Source organism: Apodemus sylvaticus, chromosome 22, assembly GCF_947179515.1.
Source record: "Apodemus sylvaticus chromosome 22, mApoSyl1.1, whole genome shotgun sequence".
Classification (NCBI taxonomy): Eukaryota; Metazoa; Chordata; class Mammalia; order Rodentia; family Muridae; genus Apodemus; species Apodemus sylvaticus.
Genome location: NC_067493.1, coordinates 20,701,921 through 20,719,050, shown reverse-complemented (window position 1 = coordinate 20,719,050; position 17,130 = coordinate 20,701,921). Strand labels below are relative to the sequence as shown.

Sequence of the window (17,130 nt, the reverse complement as noted above, 5' to 3'; positions counted from 1 at the left end):
GATGACTAAGGATGTTGAACATTTCTTTAGGTGCTTCTCAGCCATTCAATATTCCTCAGGTGAAAATTATTTGTTTAGCTCTGTACTCCATTTTTTAATGGGGTTATTTGGCTCTCTGAAGTCTACCTTCTTGAGTTCTTTGTATATATTGGATATAAGCCCTCTCTCGGATGTAGTGTTTGATAAAGATCTTTTGCCAATTTGTTGGTTGCCGTTTTGTCCTTTTGACAATGTCCTTTGCCTTACGGAAACTTAGTAATTTTATGAGGTCCCATCTGTCAATTCTTGATCTTAGAGCATAAGTTATTGGTGTTCTGTTGAACAAATTTTTCCCTGTGCCCATGTTCTCAAGACTCTTCCCCAGTTTCTTTTCTATTAGTTTCAGTGTGTCTGATTTTATGTGGAGGTCCTTGATCAACTTGGAGTTGAGCTTAGTACAAGGAGGTAAGAATGGATCAATTTGCATTCTTTTGCATGCTGACCTCCAGTTGAACCAGCACCATTTGTTGAAAAGGCTATTTTTTTTTTCCACTGGAGTGTTGTAGCTTCTTTGTCAAAGATTAAGTGACCATAGGTGTGTGGGTTCATTTCTAGGTCTTCAATTCTATTCCATTGATCTACTTGCCTGTCACTGTACCAATACTATGCAGTTTTTAACACTATTGCTCTGTAGTACTGCTTGAGGTCGGGGTTACTGATTCCCCCAGAAGTTCTTTTATTGTTGAGGATAGTTTTAGCTATCCTGGGTCTTTTTATTATTCCAGATTAATTTGAGAATTGCTCTTTCTAACTCTATGAAGAATTGAGTTTGGATTTTGATGGGGATTGCATTGAATCTGTAGATTGCTTTTGGCAAGATGGCCATTTTTACTATATTAATCCTGCCAATCCAAGAGCATGGAAAATTTTTCCATCTTCTGAGGTCTTCTTCAATTTCTTTCTTCAAAGACTTGAAGTTCCTGTCATACGGATCTTTCACTTGTTTGGTTAGAGTCACACCAAGATACTTTATTTGTGGCTATTGTGAAGGATGTCATTTCCCTAATGTCTTTCTAAGCCTGTTTATCCTTTGAGTATAAGAAGGCTACTGATTTGCTTGAGTTAATTTTATATCCAGCCACTTTGCTGAAGTTGTTTATCAACTGTAGGAGTCCTCTGGTGGAGGTTTTTTTATTTTTTATTTTTTTCCTTTTGGCTCATTTAAGTATATTATCATATCATCTGCAAATGGTGAAAATTTGACTTCTTCCTTTCCAATTTGTATCGATTTGACCTCCTTTTGTTGTCTAATTGCTCTAGCTAGAACTTCAAGTACTATATTGAGAGAAAGGGCAGCCTTGTCTAGTCCCTGATTTTAGTGGGATTGCTTCAAGTTTTTCTCCATTTAGTTTGATGTTGGCTATTGGTTTGCTGTATATTGCTTTTATTATGTTTAGGTATGGGCTTTGAATTCCTGTTTTTTCCAAGACCTTTAACATGAAAGGATGCTGAATTTTGTCAAATGCTTTTTCAGCATCTAATGAAATGACCATGTGTTTTTTCTTCTTTGAGTTTGTTTATGTAGCTGATTACATTGATGAATTTCAGTATATTGAACCATCCCTGCATCCCTGGGATGAAGCCTACTTGATCATGGTGAATGATCATTTTGATGTATTCTTGGATTTGGTTGGCAAGAATTTTATTGAGTATTTTTGCATCGATGTTCATTAGGGAAATTGGTCTTAAGTTCTCTTTTTCTGTTGGATCTTTGTCTGGTTTTGGTATCAGCGAAATTGTGGCTTCATAGAATGAGTTGCATAATGTTTCTTCTGTTTCTATTTTGAAGAGCATTGGTATTAGGTCTTCTTTGAATGTCTGATAGAATTCTATACTCAAACCATCTGGTCCTGTGCTTTTTTTGGTTGGGAGACTGTCAATGACCACTTCTATTTCTTTAGGGGTTATGGGACCATGTAGATGGTCTATCTGATCCTGATTGAACTTTGGTAGTTGGTATCTGTCTAAGAAATTGTCCATTTCCTCCAGATTTTCCAGTTCTGTTGAATAAAGGCTTTTGTAGTAGGACCTGATAATTTTTTGAATTTCCTCTGTTTCTGTTGTTATTTCTCCCCTTTCATTTCTGATTTTGATAATTTGGATAATGTCTCTGTGCCTTCTGGTTAGTCTGGCTAAAGGTTTATCTATCTTTTTGATTTTCTCAAAGAACCAGCTCCTGGTTTTGTTGATTCTTTGTGTAGTTCTTTTTGTTTCAACTTGGTTGATTTCAGCCCCAAGTTTGATGATTTCCTATCTTCTACTCCTTTTGGGTATACTAGCTTCTTTCTGTTTTAAATCTTTCAGGTGTGCTGTTAAGCTATTAGTGTATGTTTTCTTCAGCCTTTTTTTTGGAGGCACTCAGAGCTATTAGTTTTCCACTTAGCACTGCTTTCATTGTGTCCCATAAATTTTAGTATATTGTGCCTTCATTTTCATTAAATTCTAAAAAGGTTTTGATTTCTTTCCTTATTTCTTCCTTGACCAAGGTATCATTGATAGAGCATTGTTCAGCTTCCATGTGTATGTGGGCTTTCTGTTGTTTTGTTGCTATTGAAGATCACCCTTATCTGATTTGATAGGAGGCATGGAATTAGTTCGATCTTCTTATATCTGTTGAAGTTTGTTTTGTGACCAATTATATGGTCAGTTTTGGAGAAGGTACCATGAGGTGCTGAGAAGAAGGTATATTCTTTTGATTTAAGATGAAATGTTCTATAGATATCTATTAAATCCATTTGTTCCAAAACTTCTGTTAGTTTCACTGTGTCTCTGTTTAGTTTGTGTTTCCCTGATCTGTCCTTTGAGGAGAGTGGCACATTGAAGTCAACCACAATTATTGTGTGGGGTGCGATGTGTGCTTTAAGCTTTAGTAAAGTTTCCTTTACAAATGAGGCTGCCTTTGTATTTGGAGCATAGATGGTCAGAATGGAGAGTTCTTCCTCGTAGATTTCTCCTTTGATGAGTATAAAGTGTCCTTCTGTGTCTTTTTTTGATGACTTTTGGTTGAAAGTCTATTTTATTGGATATTAGAATGGCTACTCCAGCTTGTTTCCTGGCACCATTTGCTTGGAAAACTGTTTTCCAGCCTTTTACTCTGAGATAGTATTTGTCTTTGACACTGAGATGTGTTTCCTGTATGCAGCATAATGTTGGGTCTTGTTTACGAATCCAGTCTCTTAGTCTATGTCTTTTTATTGGGGAATTGAGTCCATTGATGTTAAGAGATATTAAGGAATAGTGATTTTTGCTTCCTGCTATTTTTGATGTAATTTTTATGTTTGTGTGGTTATCTTCTTTTGGGTTTGTTGAAAGGAGATTACTTTCTTGCTTTTTCTTGTGTGTAGTTTCCCTCCTTTTCTTGGTGTTTTCCATTCATTAACCTTTGAAGGAGTAGATTTGTGGAACGATTCTGTGTAAATTTGTTTTTGTCATGAAAAACCTTGATTTCTCCATCTATGGTAATTAAGAAATTTGCTGGATATAGCAGTCTGGGTTGGCATTTGTGTTCCCTAAGGGTCTGTATGACATCTGCCCAGGCTCTTCTGGCTTTCATAGTTTCTGGTGGTAAGTCTGGTGTAATTCTGACAGGTCTACCTTCATATGTTACTTGACCTTTTTTCCTTACTGCTTTTAATATTCTTTCTTTGTTTACTACATTTGCTGTTTGAATTGTTATGTGATGGGAGGAATTTCTTTTCTGGTCAAATCTGTTTGGAGTTCTGTAGGCTTCTTGTATGTTCATGGGCATCTCTTTAGGTTAGGGAGGTTTTCTACTATAATTTTGTTGAAGACATTTACTGGCCCTTTAAGTTGGAAATCTTCACTCTCTTCTATACTTAGTATCCTTAGGTTTGGTCTTCTCATTTTGTCCTGGATTTCCTGGATGTTTTGGATCAGGAGCTTTTTGCATTTTCCATTTTTCCTTGACTGTTGTATCAATGCTTTCTATGGTATTGTCTGCATCTGAGATTCTCTCTTCTATCTCGGGTATTCTGTTGTTGATTCTTGGATCCATGACTCTTGACTTCTTTCCTAGGTTTTCTATGTCCCGAGTTGTCTCCTTTTGTGATTTCATTATTGTTTCTAGCTCCTTCTTTAGATCCTGGATGGCTTTGTTTAATTCCTTCACCTGTTTTGTTGTGTTTTCCCTTAGTTCTTCAAGGGCTTCTCCCTGTTTACTTGTGTTCTCCTGTATTTCTTTAAGGGAGTTATTTATGTCCTTCTTGAAGCCTTCCATGAAGCCCTCCATCAGCATCATGACCTGTGATTTTTAAACCCAAATCTTGCTTTCCTGGTGTGTTGGGGTATCCAGGACTTGCTGTTGTGGGGAATTGGGTTCGGATGGTGCCATATTGCCTTGATTTCTGTTAGCAATGTTCCTAAGTTTGCCTTTTGCCATCTAGTTATCTCTGGTGTTAGTTGGTCTTGCTGTCACTAGCTGGTGTTTGCCCCCCCTGTGTGCCTGCAGGCCTATCTCAGCAACCCTGGGTCACCTGCTTTCCTCTGGCACAAATTGCTGTAGTGCTGCCGAGTTCCTGGGTGCAGGTGGAGTCCTGGTGGGGTGTGTCCCATGTGACCCCTACTCTGGTGATCCCTGCCTCCCAATCTGGTACACAGTCACAGGAGCAAAGATGGCGGCAGAGACCCACTCTCTTGAAGTTGTATTTGAGTATGTAGGTCTGTGGCTCCTATCAACTCTTGATGCAGGCTGTGCTGACTGTTTCCTCTGTGTCCCTGGGTGTATATAGCTGGTTTCCTGAGCTACTTGGAGATCACAAGCTGTGGGTGGGGATGTTCCGGATCCAAAGGGGGGAACCAGAAGGCTCCTGCCAGGCCCTGGAGAGGATCCTCTGATCTGCAGGGCCGGTCTCACCTGTGCAGGCTGCCTCCTCTGTGCTGGCTGCTGGGTGTATAGTTGACTTCCTGTGCCGTTTGGAGATGGTGTGCTGTGACAGGGGATGTTCCTGGTATGAGGAGGAGACTGGAGGCTCCTGCCAGAGGCCTCTGGACAGGATCCTTCGATCTGCAGGGCCAGTCTCACCTGTATGTTCAATTTGTTAGCACATACAGTCAAAGGAGACATTTTTCAAATTCAAATTTTTCCTGGTGGAGTTTCCTTAGTTCTTTTAAGGAAAACTTGAATATATTTTTAGGATTATGATTTTTGGCTTTTTCATCCCATCCTCTTATTCTTTCATAAATATTGTACATATTGTTCATTGTTGTAGCTTTGTGGTAAATACAGACTTCACATTGCACCAATATATGTAATATTTCTTTATAATCTTAATGAGAATTCTGAGGTTTTATTTTTTCATGGCATATAGCTTTGGAATAAGCTTTACTGCTGTTAATTGTTAGGAATTTCCTTTGGGTTGTATTGAATTTATGGTGTAAATTGAACATAGACAACATTTTTTTAAATACATCATTTTAATGGTGTTCTTTATATGGTATAAAGGAGTAAAAGATATTATTCTACATAATCATTCATTTAGTTAACTACAATTAGTTTGTGAAACTAAAACTGATGTGAAATAATGTACAAAGCCATAAAAAGAGATCATCAGTGAATACAGTGTCATGGTCACATAAAAGCTCTTGCACCAAATATGATTTAATTTAGAAGAATAAAAGTGAAAATAAAACATGATCCAGAACCACTTAAATAAGTTAATTAAAATCATGTTGCATTGTTATAGTTGATGTAAAATTGCAAATGTTTATGTATTATGCTGCAGTTTGATATATTACCTACACTCACAATACCCCATTACCACAAACACGTTCTGACTCTTTGTTTATGTGTATCTACAGTATACAGAGTTCTCATAAAAATAACAAAATTGCACTGGATCTCACTAATATTCTCAGTATATTTTCCATGCATTTGAAATTAATTTTAAGAAGTATTAGAATTCTTATTCTCATTGCCGTTATATTCATTGTGGCCTAAACCATAAAATAACTTAAATGCTCATTTTTTTTCCAAGACAAGCTGGGTGCCTCAGAAGGACATTGTGCTAAGTGAGTGAAGACAAATAGCAATGGTTAAAGGATTATACACTCATAAAGAACTCACAGAGCTTTATGGGTTACAAAACAGCATGTAATTATAGCTCTTGCAGTATCAATCAATCCACTTCTTTGTCCCATCTGATTTTTATCTTTAATACACTCTCATTTGTCAGATGGATGTTAGAATTTCAGCCTATACTTTGTCTGTACTTCAGGTAGCCATATAAAATGAAGGGCAGAAAGAATATAGAATCTAGTCAAAGCTAGTTCATAGGTTTTTTTTTTTTTCTATTTTTTAGTTGATTAGGGAAAGGAAAAATTAAATTTCAAGCTTTTTGTAGCAAGAGAGATGCAAAGGTAATGTGCTATTCTAGTATACTGTAAAATAGAGAAAGCCACTTTATCTGGATGGTATGAGAGCTTTCTGCCAATGTGTAATAATACTTGAAAAAGTAAAAATGGGGTTAAGAAATGGACCTACTTGTTTTGTTTGAATTTAAATAATGACAAAAACTTTTAGTTTAACAAAAATGTGATAGTCTTAGACAAGTGATGGATTTCTCTGTTTTCTTCTAGTCAAATCACCCACCTTAGATGGTAACACTTATTTTTGCTTTGGAGAACTTGTTTAAATATTTGACATTTTTATATATCAGTTTATATGTCTAATGCATTATATATTTGATGTTTGATGTATATGTTTATATGTTTTACAACATTTATATGTTTAGTGTATTATATATTTCTGTAGCAATTGTGTGTAAGAATATATATGTATTTCTATTATTTGAATAGTTTTTCAAGCATTAGTTTTCCTTAAAGAGAAATAAGAATACTGTTTTAGGATTGAAGAATAGTAACCTCTGTAATTCCACCATCCAAACTATTGAAAGCTGACACAAGAAAATGACCCATGTTTGCTTCTTCCATGATATATATTTGATATTGCTGAATGCAAAGCTTCAGATTTCACAAATCTAGACAGGGCCCAAGAATGAACTTGTCATAAACTCCTGTGTGATGGTCATCATCTACACAAACAGATGAGACCTTTATCGGAATCATCCTTTCCCTGTCTTCATGATTTTGCTTCTCTTTGTTCATCATTGCTTCCATTCTCTGCACTTTCATTTAGGGAAAATTGAATTAATGTTTTTTAATTGGAAGGGATTCTTCTCTTATTACTGTACATTTTGACTAGTTTTCCTTCCCTCCACTTCTCCTAAGTCCAGCCTACCTCCCATCTCTCCCAGATCTACTTCCCCTCCTCTTTAGAGAATGCCTCTGGGAGAGTACAGCCAAATAAGGCCAAACAATATACAAAAATACCAAGTATTAGACCTAATGTAGAGGCTGAAGAAAGGTAAACCAATAGGAAAGGTGACAGTGCCTGCGTGGGTACCAAGTATTGGGCATAGGCCTGGGGGAATTCCAGAAGACACAGACTCAGGTCATTCAGTAAGGAGAATGCCAAAGCTTTACTGAGGGACCAGCAATATATACCAGAGGCCAGAAAGAACAGCAGGAAAAAAAACAATTATAGCCATAGGTTAGGCACCTGGGAGGGCCTACCACACTGGGTGGGAAAACAGGAATCAAATTAAGCCACAGGATATTCCACAGGATGTTCTGCAGGATGTTTCCTGTGCAAAACAGCTCAGCTGGGGGCGTTGAGCTAAGCTCACAGATGCCCAACAGAAAAGTGTCTCAAAAGCAGGTGAGAGTTCAGTCTCTGGGAACCCCCAAGGTTAGTTGACATTGTTGGCTGTTTCAGTCAGCATCTGGGCGGAGCCTCTCAGGACTTCTATCTGTGAAACCACCAGACTGACAGAAACAGCCTGAGGATCCAAGATTGGTGGAGGAGGGAGGCATGTGTGCCCGAGTTGTATCCATGTAGATCCTCTGAAGACATGCCAGTTGGACTGGTTCCCTGAGAGGGAGTGCTCCCTTTTCAGAGGTGAAAAGGGGGTTTGGGGATGGTGGGATGGGCAGTGTGAGGCAGGACAGGGAGAAGGGAATCTATGATCAAGGTGTAAAGTGAATAAATAAGTAAATTAATGCAAAAAGAATTAACTGTTAAAAAAACAAAACAGTAAGTGTCCAAGTCAGATCTATACTTGCTCCCACTGTGAGGAGTCCCACGCAAACACCAACTGACAGTCCATAACATATCAGCTGAAAACCTGGTGCAGACCCATTGTCTGGGTTTGCCTATGCTTGGCCCAGGGAGTGGCACTATGTGAAGGTGTGGCCCTATTGGAGTAGGTGTGTCACTGTGGGTGTGGGTTCCCTAAATGGAAGTCCCTCATCCTTGTTGCCTGGAAACCAGTATTCTGCTAGCAACCTTCAGATGAAGCTGTAGAATTCTTACCTCCTCCTGTTCCCACCTTGATGATAATGGACTGAGCCTCTGAACCAATAATCAAGCCTCAATTAAATGTTCTTTATAAGACTTGCATTGGTTATGGTGTCTGCTCACAGCTGTAAAACCCTAAGACTCCTATGCACTCCCTGTGCTTGCTATTTAAGACTCTGAGATTGCTGGCTATCTAGGTAGTGTAAGGCATGGATTTCCTCTCATGTGTGGGCCACGAGTAAAACCAAACATTGGTTCACCACTCAAACAGGTTTGGTGCCTCCATGCCTCTGCATATCTTGCAGGGAAGACAGATTTTAGAGAAGGGGGCTAGCTGGATTGGGGTTCCGGGTTTTCTTTCTGTAGCATGTAGAGTACCTTCTTACCAGTTGTTCAGTTTCTATCAGTAGGCTTTCTGTTGTTTGTGCTGTTGATGATGTGCAGCTTTAATACATGGTGGTCTGTTAGGATGCAGGTTTAGATTATTTAAATTTTCTAGTATCTATTGAGACTTGCACTGTATTCAAGTATGTCATCAATTTTGGAGAAAATCCCACAGGTTAATGAGAAGAGGGCATATTCTTTTGTTCTTGGGTGGAATTTTCTATAAATATCAGTTGGGTTCATTTGGTCTTTAACATCATTTAGCTGAAACATTTCTTGCCATGGACTGACCCAGCTGGGGGAGTCATGACCGAGGGAGAATCAGGGCTTTGGTATTCAGGAAAGGCACAGGTTCAGCGAGTGATAAACAGAAACAAACACTGAGGCGGTTTGAATCTGAATGTATTTTTGCGGCTCTCAAGCAAGGATTTTTATACAGAAAAAAATTAGCATTACAGTTCTACAAAATGTATCCAGCGAAGCAATTACAAAGAACAATTATCATAAGGATCTGGCACAAGAAGATACAAAATCAATCAGGTATGAATTTAGAGGATCACATTCCTTGATCAGAATAAATTTATGTAAAATAACCTGTAGTTAATAACAAACTTTCAAGAGTTCAAAAGTTCTCAAGAACACTTAGCTATGGCTCCTAGGTCTTGATCACTTTAGGGAATTTTCATGAGTAATCCTTATATAACATATAGTTTCTGTCTCTTTAATGCTCCTCAAAATTCACTTTACAACTATACTTAAACAATGCTTTCCATACCACAATGTCAGAGCCAACCTCATCTATACACATAGCCATACAAATTCATAGATTGTTGGGAGGTTATTTTAACAACATATTATGTTATAGTTATGTAACTGATTATGAAGCAAAACGTTGAACTTCTAAGAAAAGAGGTCATGGCCAGTGGCTATATTTCAAAGAATGAACTTCCATTCAACTTTCTCGCTTGGATACTCTCCGCCCAGGCTATCAGGAACATCTCATGAATATAGAGATAGAATGGGGGAAAACCAAAGCAGGCAAACTGCCATGAGAACTACGGCTCAAAATTGTTCTCAGGCTAGAGAGTTCCACCACTGGTTATAGGAGACCTTCTCCTGCAGGAGTCTAAGGCCTCCGTTTGTGAAACTTGTCACACAGCAGCTACTGGAGGTGGTGTGGCAGTTTCTCTATTTAGCTTTCTGTTGTTTTGCTTTGTTTTGTTTTGTTTTGCTTTTTATTTGTTACTGTTTTTGCTTTTGATTTTTTGAGACAGGGCTGTTTTGCATAGCCCAGTCTATCCTGAAACTCATTGTGTAGGCCAGGTTGGTCATGAACTCAAGAGATCCACCTGCCTCTGCCTTCCTGGTTTAGGGATTAAAGGTATGTGCCACCAGGCCTGGCCTCTGTATTTAGTTTTATTACTGGAAGACCTATCTGCTGGTGAGAGTGAGACACTGAAGTCTCCCACTGCCAGTGCATGAGGGTCAGTGTGTTATTTAAGCTGCAAAAGTGTTTCATTTACAATAATGGGTGCTATTATGTTTGGGGCACAGGTGTTAAGAATTGAAATGTTAGGTTCTTGGAACTTTTTTATTTTGAAGAATATATACTTTCCTTCCCGTATTTTTTGATTAATTTTTGTTTGAAGTGTATTTTGTTAGATATTAAAATGGCTATACCAGCTTGATTCATACTTCCATTTTCTTAGAATATCTTTTTCCTACCCTTTACCTTGAGGTATCCTTGATGTTTCTTCTATACAGTAGGAGGTTGGATTCTGTTTTAGCATCCATTCTGTTAGCTGTGACTTTTTATTAGTAAACTAAGATCATTGATATTGAGAGATATTAGTGAGCAGTGATTTATTATTCCAAGTATCCCAGTGGTGGTGGTGGTAGTGGTGTGTATACAATTCTTTTCTCCTTGTTTTGTTGACAATATGAGATTATTTATTTCATGTGTTTTTGTTTGTATAACTAACCTTCTTGGGTTACATATTTTTCTTCTAGTGCCTTGTGTAGGGGGATGTATTTGCAGATAGTGTTACATTTTACTTTATCATAAAGTGCCTTATTTTCACTGTCTTTGGTGATTGAAAATTTCTGCGTATCAGGGCTGGCTTCTGTAGTTTCTTAGAGTCTGCAGCACATGTGCCCAAGCTCTTCTAATTTTTAGAGTCTGCATTGAGAAGACAGATATAATTCTAGTAGGGATGCCTTTATATGCTTAAAGTATTTTCTGGATCTTTGAGTTGGTATTTTTTTCCCCCGTTATTCATAGATTTTGTCTTCTTATAATGTGCCACAGTTCCTGGATGTTTTGACTATAGAATTTTTATATTTAACATTTTCTTTGACTGGTGTATCCATTCCTTCTTTTTATCTTCAGTGTCTAAGATTCTTTCTTTTATCTGTATTCTGTGGGTGAACTTCACCTCTGTAGTACATCTTTGTCATGCTAAAATTTTCATTTCCAGGATTCCCTCAGTTTGTCCTTTCTTTATTGCTTCCATTTCTGTTTTTAGATCTTGAATTGTTTTATGTGTTTCCTTCAAGTGTTTGTTATTGTTTGGTTGTGTTTTCCTTTATTTCTTTAATGAATTTATGTATTTCCTCTTTAAGGATCCCTATAATTTTCATATAGTTGGGTTTAAGGTCTTTTTCTTGTGCTTTCAGCTATTTGGGAACATTCAGGAGCTACTGTGGTATGATAACTTGACCCTTTTGGTGAAATATTTCTCTGGCTTTTATTGATTATGCTCCTATTCTGGTGTCTAGACATCTTAGATTGTGGTGATTATAGGTCTAGGTGCCGATTTCTGTGTTTGTCTTCTTTGAGTATTTTTTCTCTGGGTTTCTGTTTGCTCTTTGAATTTTCTGAAAGTGTGTTGGCTGAGTGTTGTCTCTTTTACTGATCTGGTTGGTGGTTATGTTTCAGGGGGAATGCTTGCTAGTGTTGGAGGCTAGTGTATGGAGAGATAATCTTAGCAATCTACTTGAGGTTTAGACATGGGAGAGAGGAAGCTGCCTCTGGTGTTCTAGTCCAGTGCTTGCAGCAACTTTGAATATTTGATCTGGAGTAACAGATAGTCTGGTAGATCTCTGGACAGCCTGCCTACCTAACCGTCTGGCAGGAGTGGCGTATGCTTAAAACTTTCTCATATATTATTGTCTCTTTGGCCTAATTAACTTTAGTTTTTCAATATTTCAGAATCTCCAGTCATCTGAGGGAGCCTCAGATGTGAAGCTGTGCCCCCATCAGAATGGCTTGTTGCTATATCTGTGAGGGATTGTGTTAGTTGATGATTGATGCAGAAAGGCTTTTCCACTGATGGTGGCAATATCCATAAGCAAGTGAGCCTGGGCTGGATAGGAAAGCTACCTAAGCATGATACAGTGACCAAGCGAGAAACCAAGCCAGGAAACAGTGTTTGCACATTTTCTAGCAAGAGTTTCTATTCTAGGCTCTTAAGTGATGGACTGATCGGATAGAACTGTCCAAAAAATCTGTTTATTGCCCGTGACGCTTTTGCTTAGAGAATTCAATCATAGCAGCAGAGTAACAAGTTAAAACAATGGAAACAAAATGATATGTAAAAGGTAATTTTGCTGCTGGAGAGAAACTTGGAATATTGTCTTTTGGAAGAATGTGAAAAATATTAGAAATAAAGGTGGCAAATGGCATAAAAAGCTGTACACAGAGCTTAATCAGCTGTTCATGTAGGACCTGGAAGATCGGAGTATTGAAAGTATTGAGAAGAAGTCAAAGTCATAAAATTTTATTGAAAAAAAAATAGACTCCATGAAAAATTTAGCTTAAGGTCATTTGTGTGGTATTTTGGCCCTAAATCTTTCTTAGTCTGCCCATGCCCTGAGAAACTGAATAAGTCAGACTTAAAAAATAATTGACTGATTTCATAGACAAAATACTGATTCTGTTGGATAGCTATTACTATGAGTCAAGTCAGGACTATGATGTAAAAAGCAACAGAAATAATGCATTTTATATTTTGTTAAGTATTAGGTGGTTTCAGATGGCAGTAAAATGCTGAAACAGAAGCAAGAATTTTCAAGGAGATTATCACCATTAAAGAGAAGGTCCAAGTATGTGCTCTAATTGTAATACTACTAATCATTAAATAAGTGGAAGAAGTAGGAATAGTTATTCCTAGTCCCAGGAAAGAACTCATTTAAAATCTACTGCAACTGTGGATCAAGTGCGGCAGGGTCTGTTTCAATTTAGAAGTCTTGTCCTGGTGTTGGAAACAAGAAAGATGCGAAACTCAAAGGTTCTTTGCGGATTCTTCCTCTGTGGTTTCACTTCAGCATGGTTGCTTCCATCCATGTTTGACAAAGTCAGAGCTCCAGTGAAGAGACTGTAAACATTCACTGGATGAAGCTGTGGTGATGAATCCTCAGTTACCTTTTGAGACCACAACCTGTTGAGATACCCAAGCTATAAGGCATCTGCCATGGAGAGCTGCATATAGGAAATGGAAGTAAGCAAACCTAGAGATAATAGGAGAAGTTGCAGGGATAGGGACATGAAAGTGAAGCCCTGTGTGTCTGAAACAGAGCTATAGGATATGGTGTTGCCCTGCTGAGTTTCTTGCCTTGGTTCAATCTTCCTTCACTACATATACATTTCCTTTTTATTGGAGAAGGGGTATTCTGTGTCATTGTGTGTTATTTTCTGATTTTATAAGATATGGCAATTAAGAGATTGTCTTGAGTATCAGAAGAAACTCTGGACATTTGAACAGTGTATGAGTTATTGCAAAATATGGTGATCATTGAAGTTAGGATAAATTTATTTTCATCATGGGATGATCATGAACCTATAGTGACCAGAATCAGAATATAATAGATTGAATCAAAACACTCCCAGATAGCATGATGCCTTTGAGTACTTGTCTCTCTCTTTTGTGTTTTTTTTTTTTTGTTTTGTTTTGTTTTTTTTGAGACAGGGTAGGGGATGGGGGTTGGGGGGTTGAAGAAGCTTTTGTAGTAGGAGCCATTCTAAATTCCTTATTGGGGGTAAGATTTGAGTATCTATAAACTCAGCCCAGTTCCTGTCTTGATACCTACTGTGTTGTGTGGAAACTGATGAGCCCCCTTCCTCTCATGCTGACATGCCTTTGCCATAATAGTCTATAACTTTAAATCAACTAACTTGCATAAGAAGCAATTACTATTCAACAATAAGCTATTTTGCTAGCCAGATGTTTTGATATTTTTAATTTTGTCGTTTTTATTTTTGAAGGTAAAGTTTCTCTGTGTAACCTTCCTTCCCTGTTCTCAAAGTAGGAATCAGACCAGGCAGACTTCGAACATAGAGATCCACCTGGCTCAAGAGTTCTGGAGGTCAGCCTGCCTGACTTTTTCTTCTTTTTGTTTTATATATTGGCTGATGGTTCTGGAATGTTGGTTTTTGCACAAGTCAAGCATATGCTGTTGTGCTGATCTTCCTCCAACATTTTCAAATTTTAAGTTTGACCAAGAGTATATTCTGTTTTTCAAGATAGCATATATTCTCTCTTGCTGTTAATAGTACCTGAGCCTTTTGAGTCATTGGACTGCAGATGTGTGACATTATTCCTACTTGTCATGTTTGCTTTGAACTTTTAAAAATGAATATTAGTATCTTGCATCAAATCATGATTGTGCACCTGTGCCTATTCCTCATAGTAGTCAGAACATGACCTCAGAATTCCTGAAATTAGAATAATATTAGCCCCCTTGTAAGTACTGGCAATTGATTGCAATTATTTGCAAAGACTAGCGAGAGCACTTCACTGGTAAGCCATCTCCCCCGCCCTATGTGTTTATTTATGATCAACATTTGTATTGCTAATATTTCATCCATTTATTTATAACTATATAAACATGCATTTCCTATTAATAAGATCTTACTAATGTTACAATTTAAATTGTGGCACTTAAGGTTTCAGGAAGATGAATATACAGAACTGTATTCAACTTTAAATCTTTGCAGGAACTTCAGTAAAGACCTCTGAATTCTTTCCATTTGTTTGTTTAATTGATTTTTGCAAGGGTGTCAGGGTCTTAATATGTACTTCTAGATGTCCTCTATCTCATTACATGGACTAGGCTGACATCCAGCTCAATGAGATACTTCTGCCTCTGGCTCTTGATTGCTCATATTAAAGGCATGAGCAAATAGGTACAGCTTACCCATCTTTATTGTTCTTAATAATTAGTCAAATAATTTTTTCTGATATGTACTTACTACTGTTGATCTTTTCTCTGTCTCTGTCTCTGTCTCTCTCTGTCTCTCTCTCTCTTTCTCTCTCTCTCTCTCTGTTAGTAGGCATTTCTCTTATAAGACTATATCTTTCTTATTCAAAAGGCACAGAAATGACAAGGGTGACTATCTTCCTCAATTTCCTTCTAAAATTACTTGGCAATTCCATTATAACATCAATGTAGTATACATTGACATTATATGTAAATATGTGTTGCAATTTATGTGTTGCAAGTACCAGAATTATAAGAATATAATGTTAATGTAGTATACATTTACAGTGCTGCCAGTAACAACCTTTTTTGTTTTACACACATTTGGGATATTTTAGGATGCAGTGACCTTTGATGATGTGCATGTGAATTTCACTTCAGAAGAGTGGGCTTTGTTGGATCCTTCCCAGAAGAGTCTTTACAAAGATGTGATGCTGGAGACCTACTGGAATCTCACTGTTACAGGTATGACAGTAAATATCCTTTTACTTTTTAAAATAAGGGACAACTTTTTTGTTTTGTTACTGATTCTTTATTGTAATTTCAGCTGAGAATGAGGAAGAATGAGGTGAATAAATCAGGCATGGTTCTAAGGTTTAATGAAGATACTAACTTAAATTTGGCCTAATTTCCAATAATTTAGCATTCATTTTCTGATACTATATTTTAGGTTACATTTTGGAAGACCATAATATTGAAGAACATTTTCAAAGTTCTAGAAGACATGGAAGGTAATTTTCATGTACAAGCTAATACAATTGTGCCTTTGAAGAAATTTTTTTTCTGTGTCATAGAAGTGTTAAATACAGCAACTTTTTAAAAAAGCACTGCTTTAAGTTGTATTAATGATTATGAAATTCTCACCAAACCATGTGTATTAGCCAACATTTTACTGCTGTGAATAGATGCCATGACCAAGACAACTCTTATAACAACAGCATTTAATTGGGGCTGGCTCACAGGTTCAGAGGTTCAGTTCATTATCATCAAGGCTGGAGCATGGCAGCATCCAGGCAGGCATGGTGCAGGCAGAGCTGAGAGTTCTACATCTTCATCTGAAGGCTGCTGCTGACTTCCAGGCAGCTAGGATGAAGATCTTAAAGCCCACGCCCACAGTGACACACCTACTCCTACAAGATCACACCTCCAAATAGTGCCACATCCTAGGCCAAGAATATTCAAATCATGACATCATGTATCCCAGTGTCAGGTATCTGATTTGTGTTTGCACACTATTCCTCTAAGAAAGAATTGAAGGAAACAATACCTTAGTAGATATTACCATTTGAATCATAACCCCATTAGGTCTATGCTACAAAACTGCCAATTTGTTTGGTCTTGTAATACTCAGATATTGTAAAAGGTATACACATTGAATAGGTAATAAGTATATGTCCAAAACCTTCTATAAACAAATAGTCCATATTAAAGCTGGTATTACTCTTATGCCTGTAGTAACTTCACAAGGTTGGTCAGAGGGACAGTTTATGAGAGTCAAGAATGTTGTTGTGGAGAAAATTAATCCTATTCTACATGTCAATGAGGAACAAAAAGTCAAAACTGTGGAAATGCAATGTGGAGACCTTTCCTTTCTTATTCTTTCAATGGATATATCATGTGTCACAATGGATACAAGCTGCGTGGGAATAGAGATATTGAAGGAAGCAATGTATTTCACTCTCCAAAAATAATTAAAAAATATGTAGTGGTATAAGGGTCTTTGATTGGCCAAAGAACAATACCACAGACTCAAATAGTATGCAAAAGCAGAGTGTATATTCTGCAAAAATCCAGTATGCAGAGGTCTACTCTTCATCAGGATGGAAGATAGAGATGTGAGCTTCACAGGCTTAGTTTAAAGGCAATTTGGGGAATCTCAGGGAGGAGTAGGTGACCTTTATCTGGATTGTTTGTCTGTATTTCCAGGGGTATGCATGTCTCCAGGACTGCCTAGAGCTCCAGAGACTTTCCAGGGGAGCCTAGAAATGGTTGTTGACTTCCATGACTATCTGTTTTTACCTCCAGCCAGATGATGAGGCAGCTCATTATTGGCTGCCCATGGAGGCTATGATTTT

At 37.6% G+C, this 17,130-nt stretch overlaps 2 protein-coding genes across 3 annotated transcripts in view; one reads left to right on the top strand and one right to left on the bottom strand.

Annotated features, from left to right (window-relative positions):
• The window catches only part of LOC127672424 (zinc finger protein 431-like), a 313,721-nt gene that overhangs the window by 103,146 nt on the left and 193,445 nt on the right, over window positions 1-17,130 (bottom strand). The window lies entirely within an intron of this gene.
• Window positions 1-17,130, top strand: part of LOC127672425 (zinc finger protein 431-like) — a 37,285-nt gene that overhangs the window by 16,557 nt on the left and 3,598 nt on the right. Inside the window, exons 2-4 of one of the 2 annotated variants that reach the window (XM_052167585.1) lie at window positions 14,105-14,161; window positions 15,394-15,520; window positions 15,726-15,786. In XM_052167585.1, the coding sequence (XP_052023545.1) occupies window positions 14,105-14,161; window positions 15,394-15,520; window positions 15,726-15,786 (245 nt within the window). The remainder of the gene's footprint in view (window positions 1-14,104; window positions 14,162-15,393; window positions 15,521-15,725; window positions 15,787-17,130) is intronic. The other variant, XM_052167586.1, reaches the window with a different exon arrangement.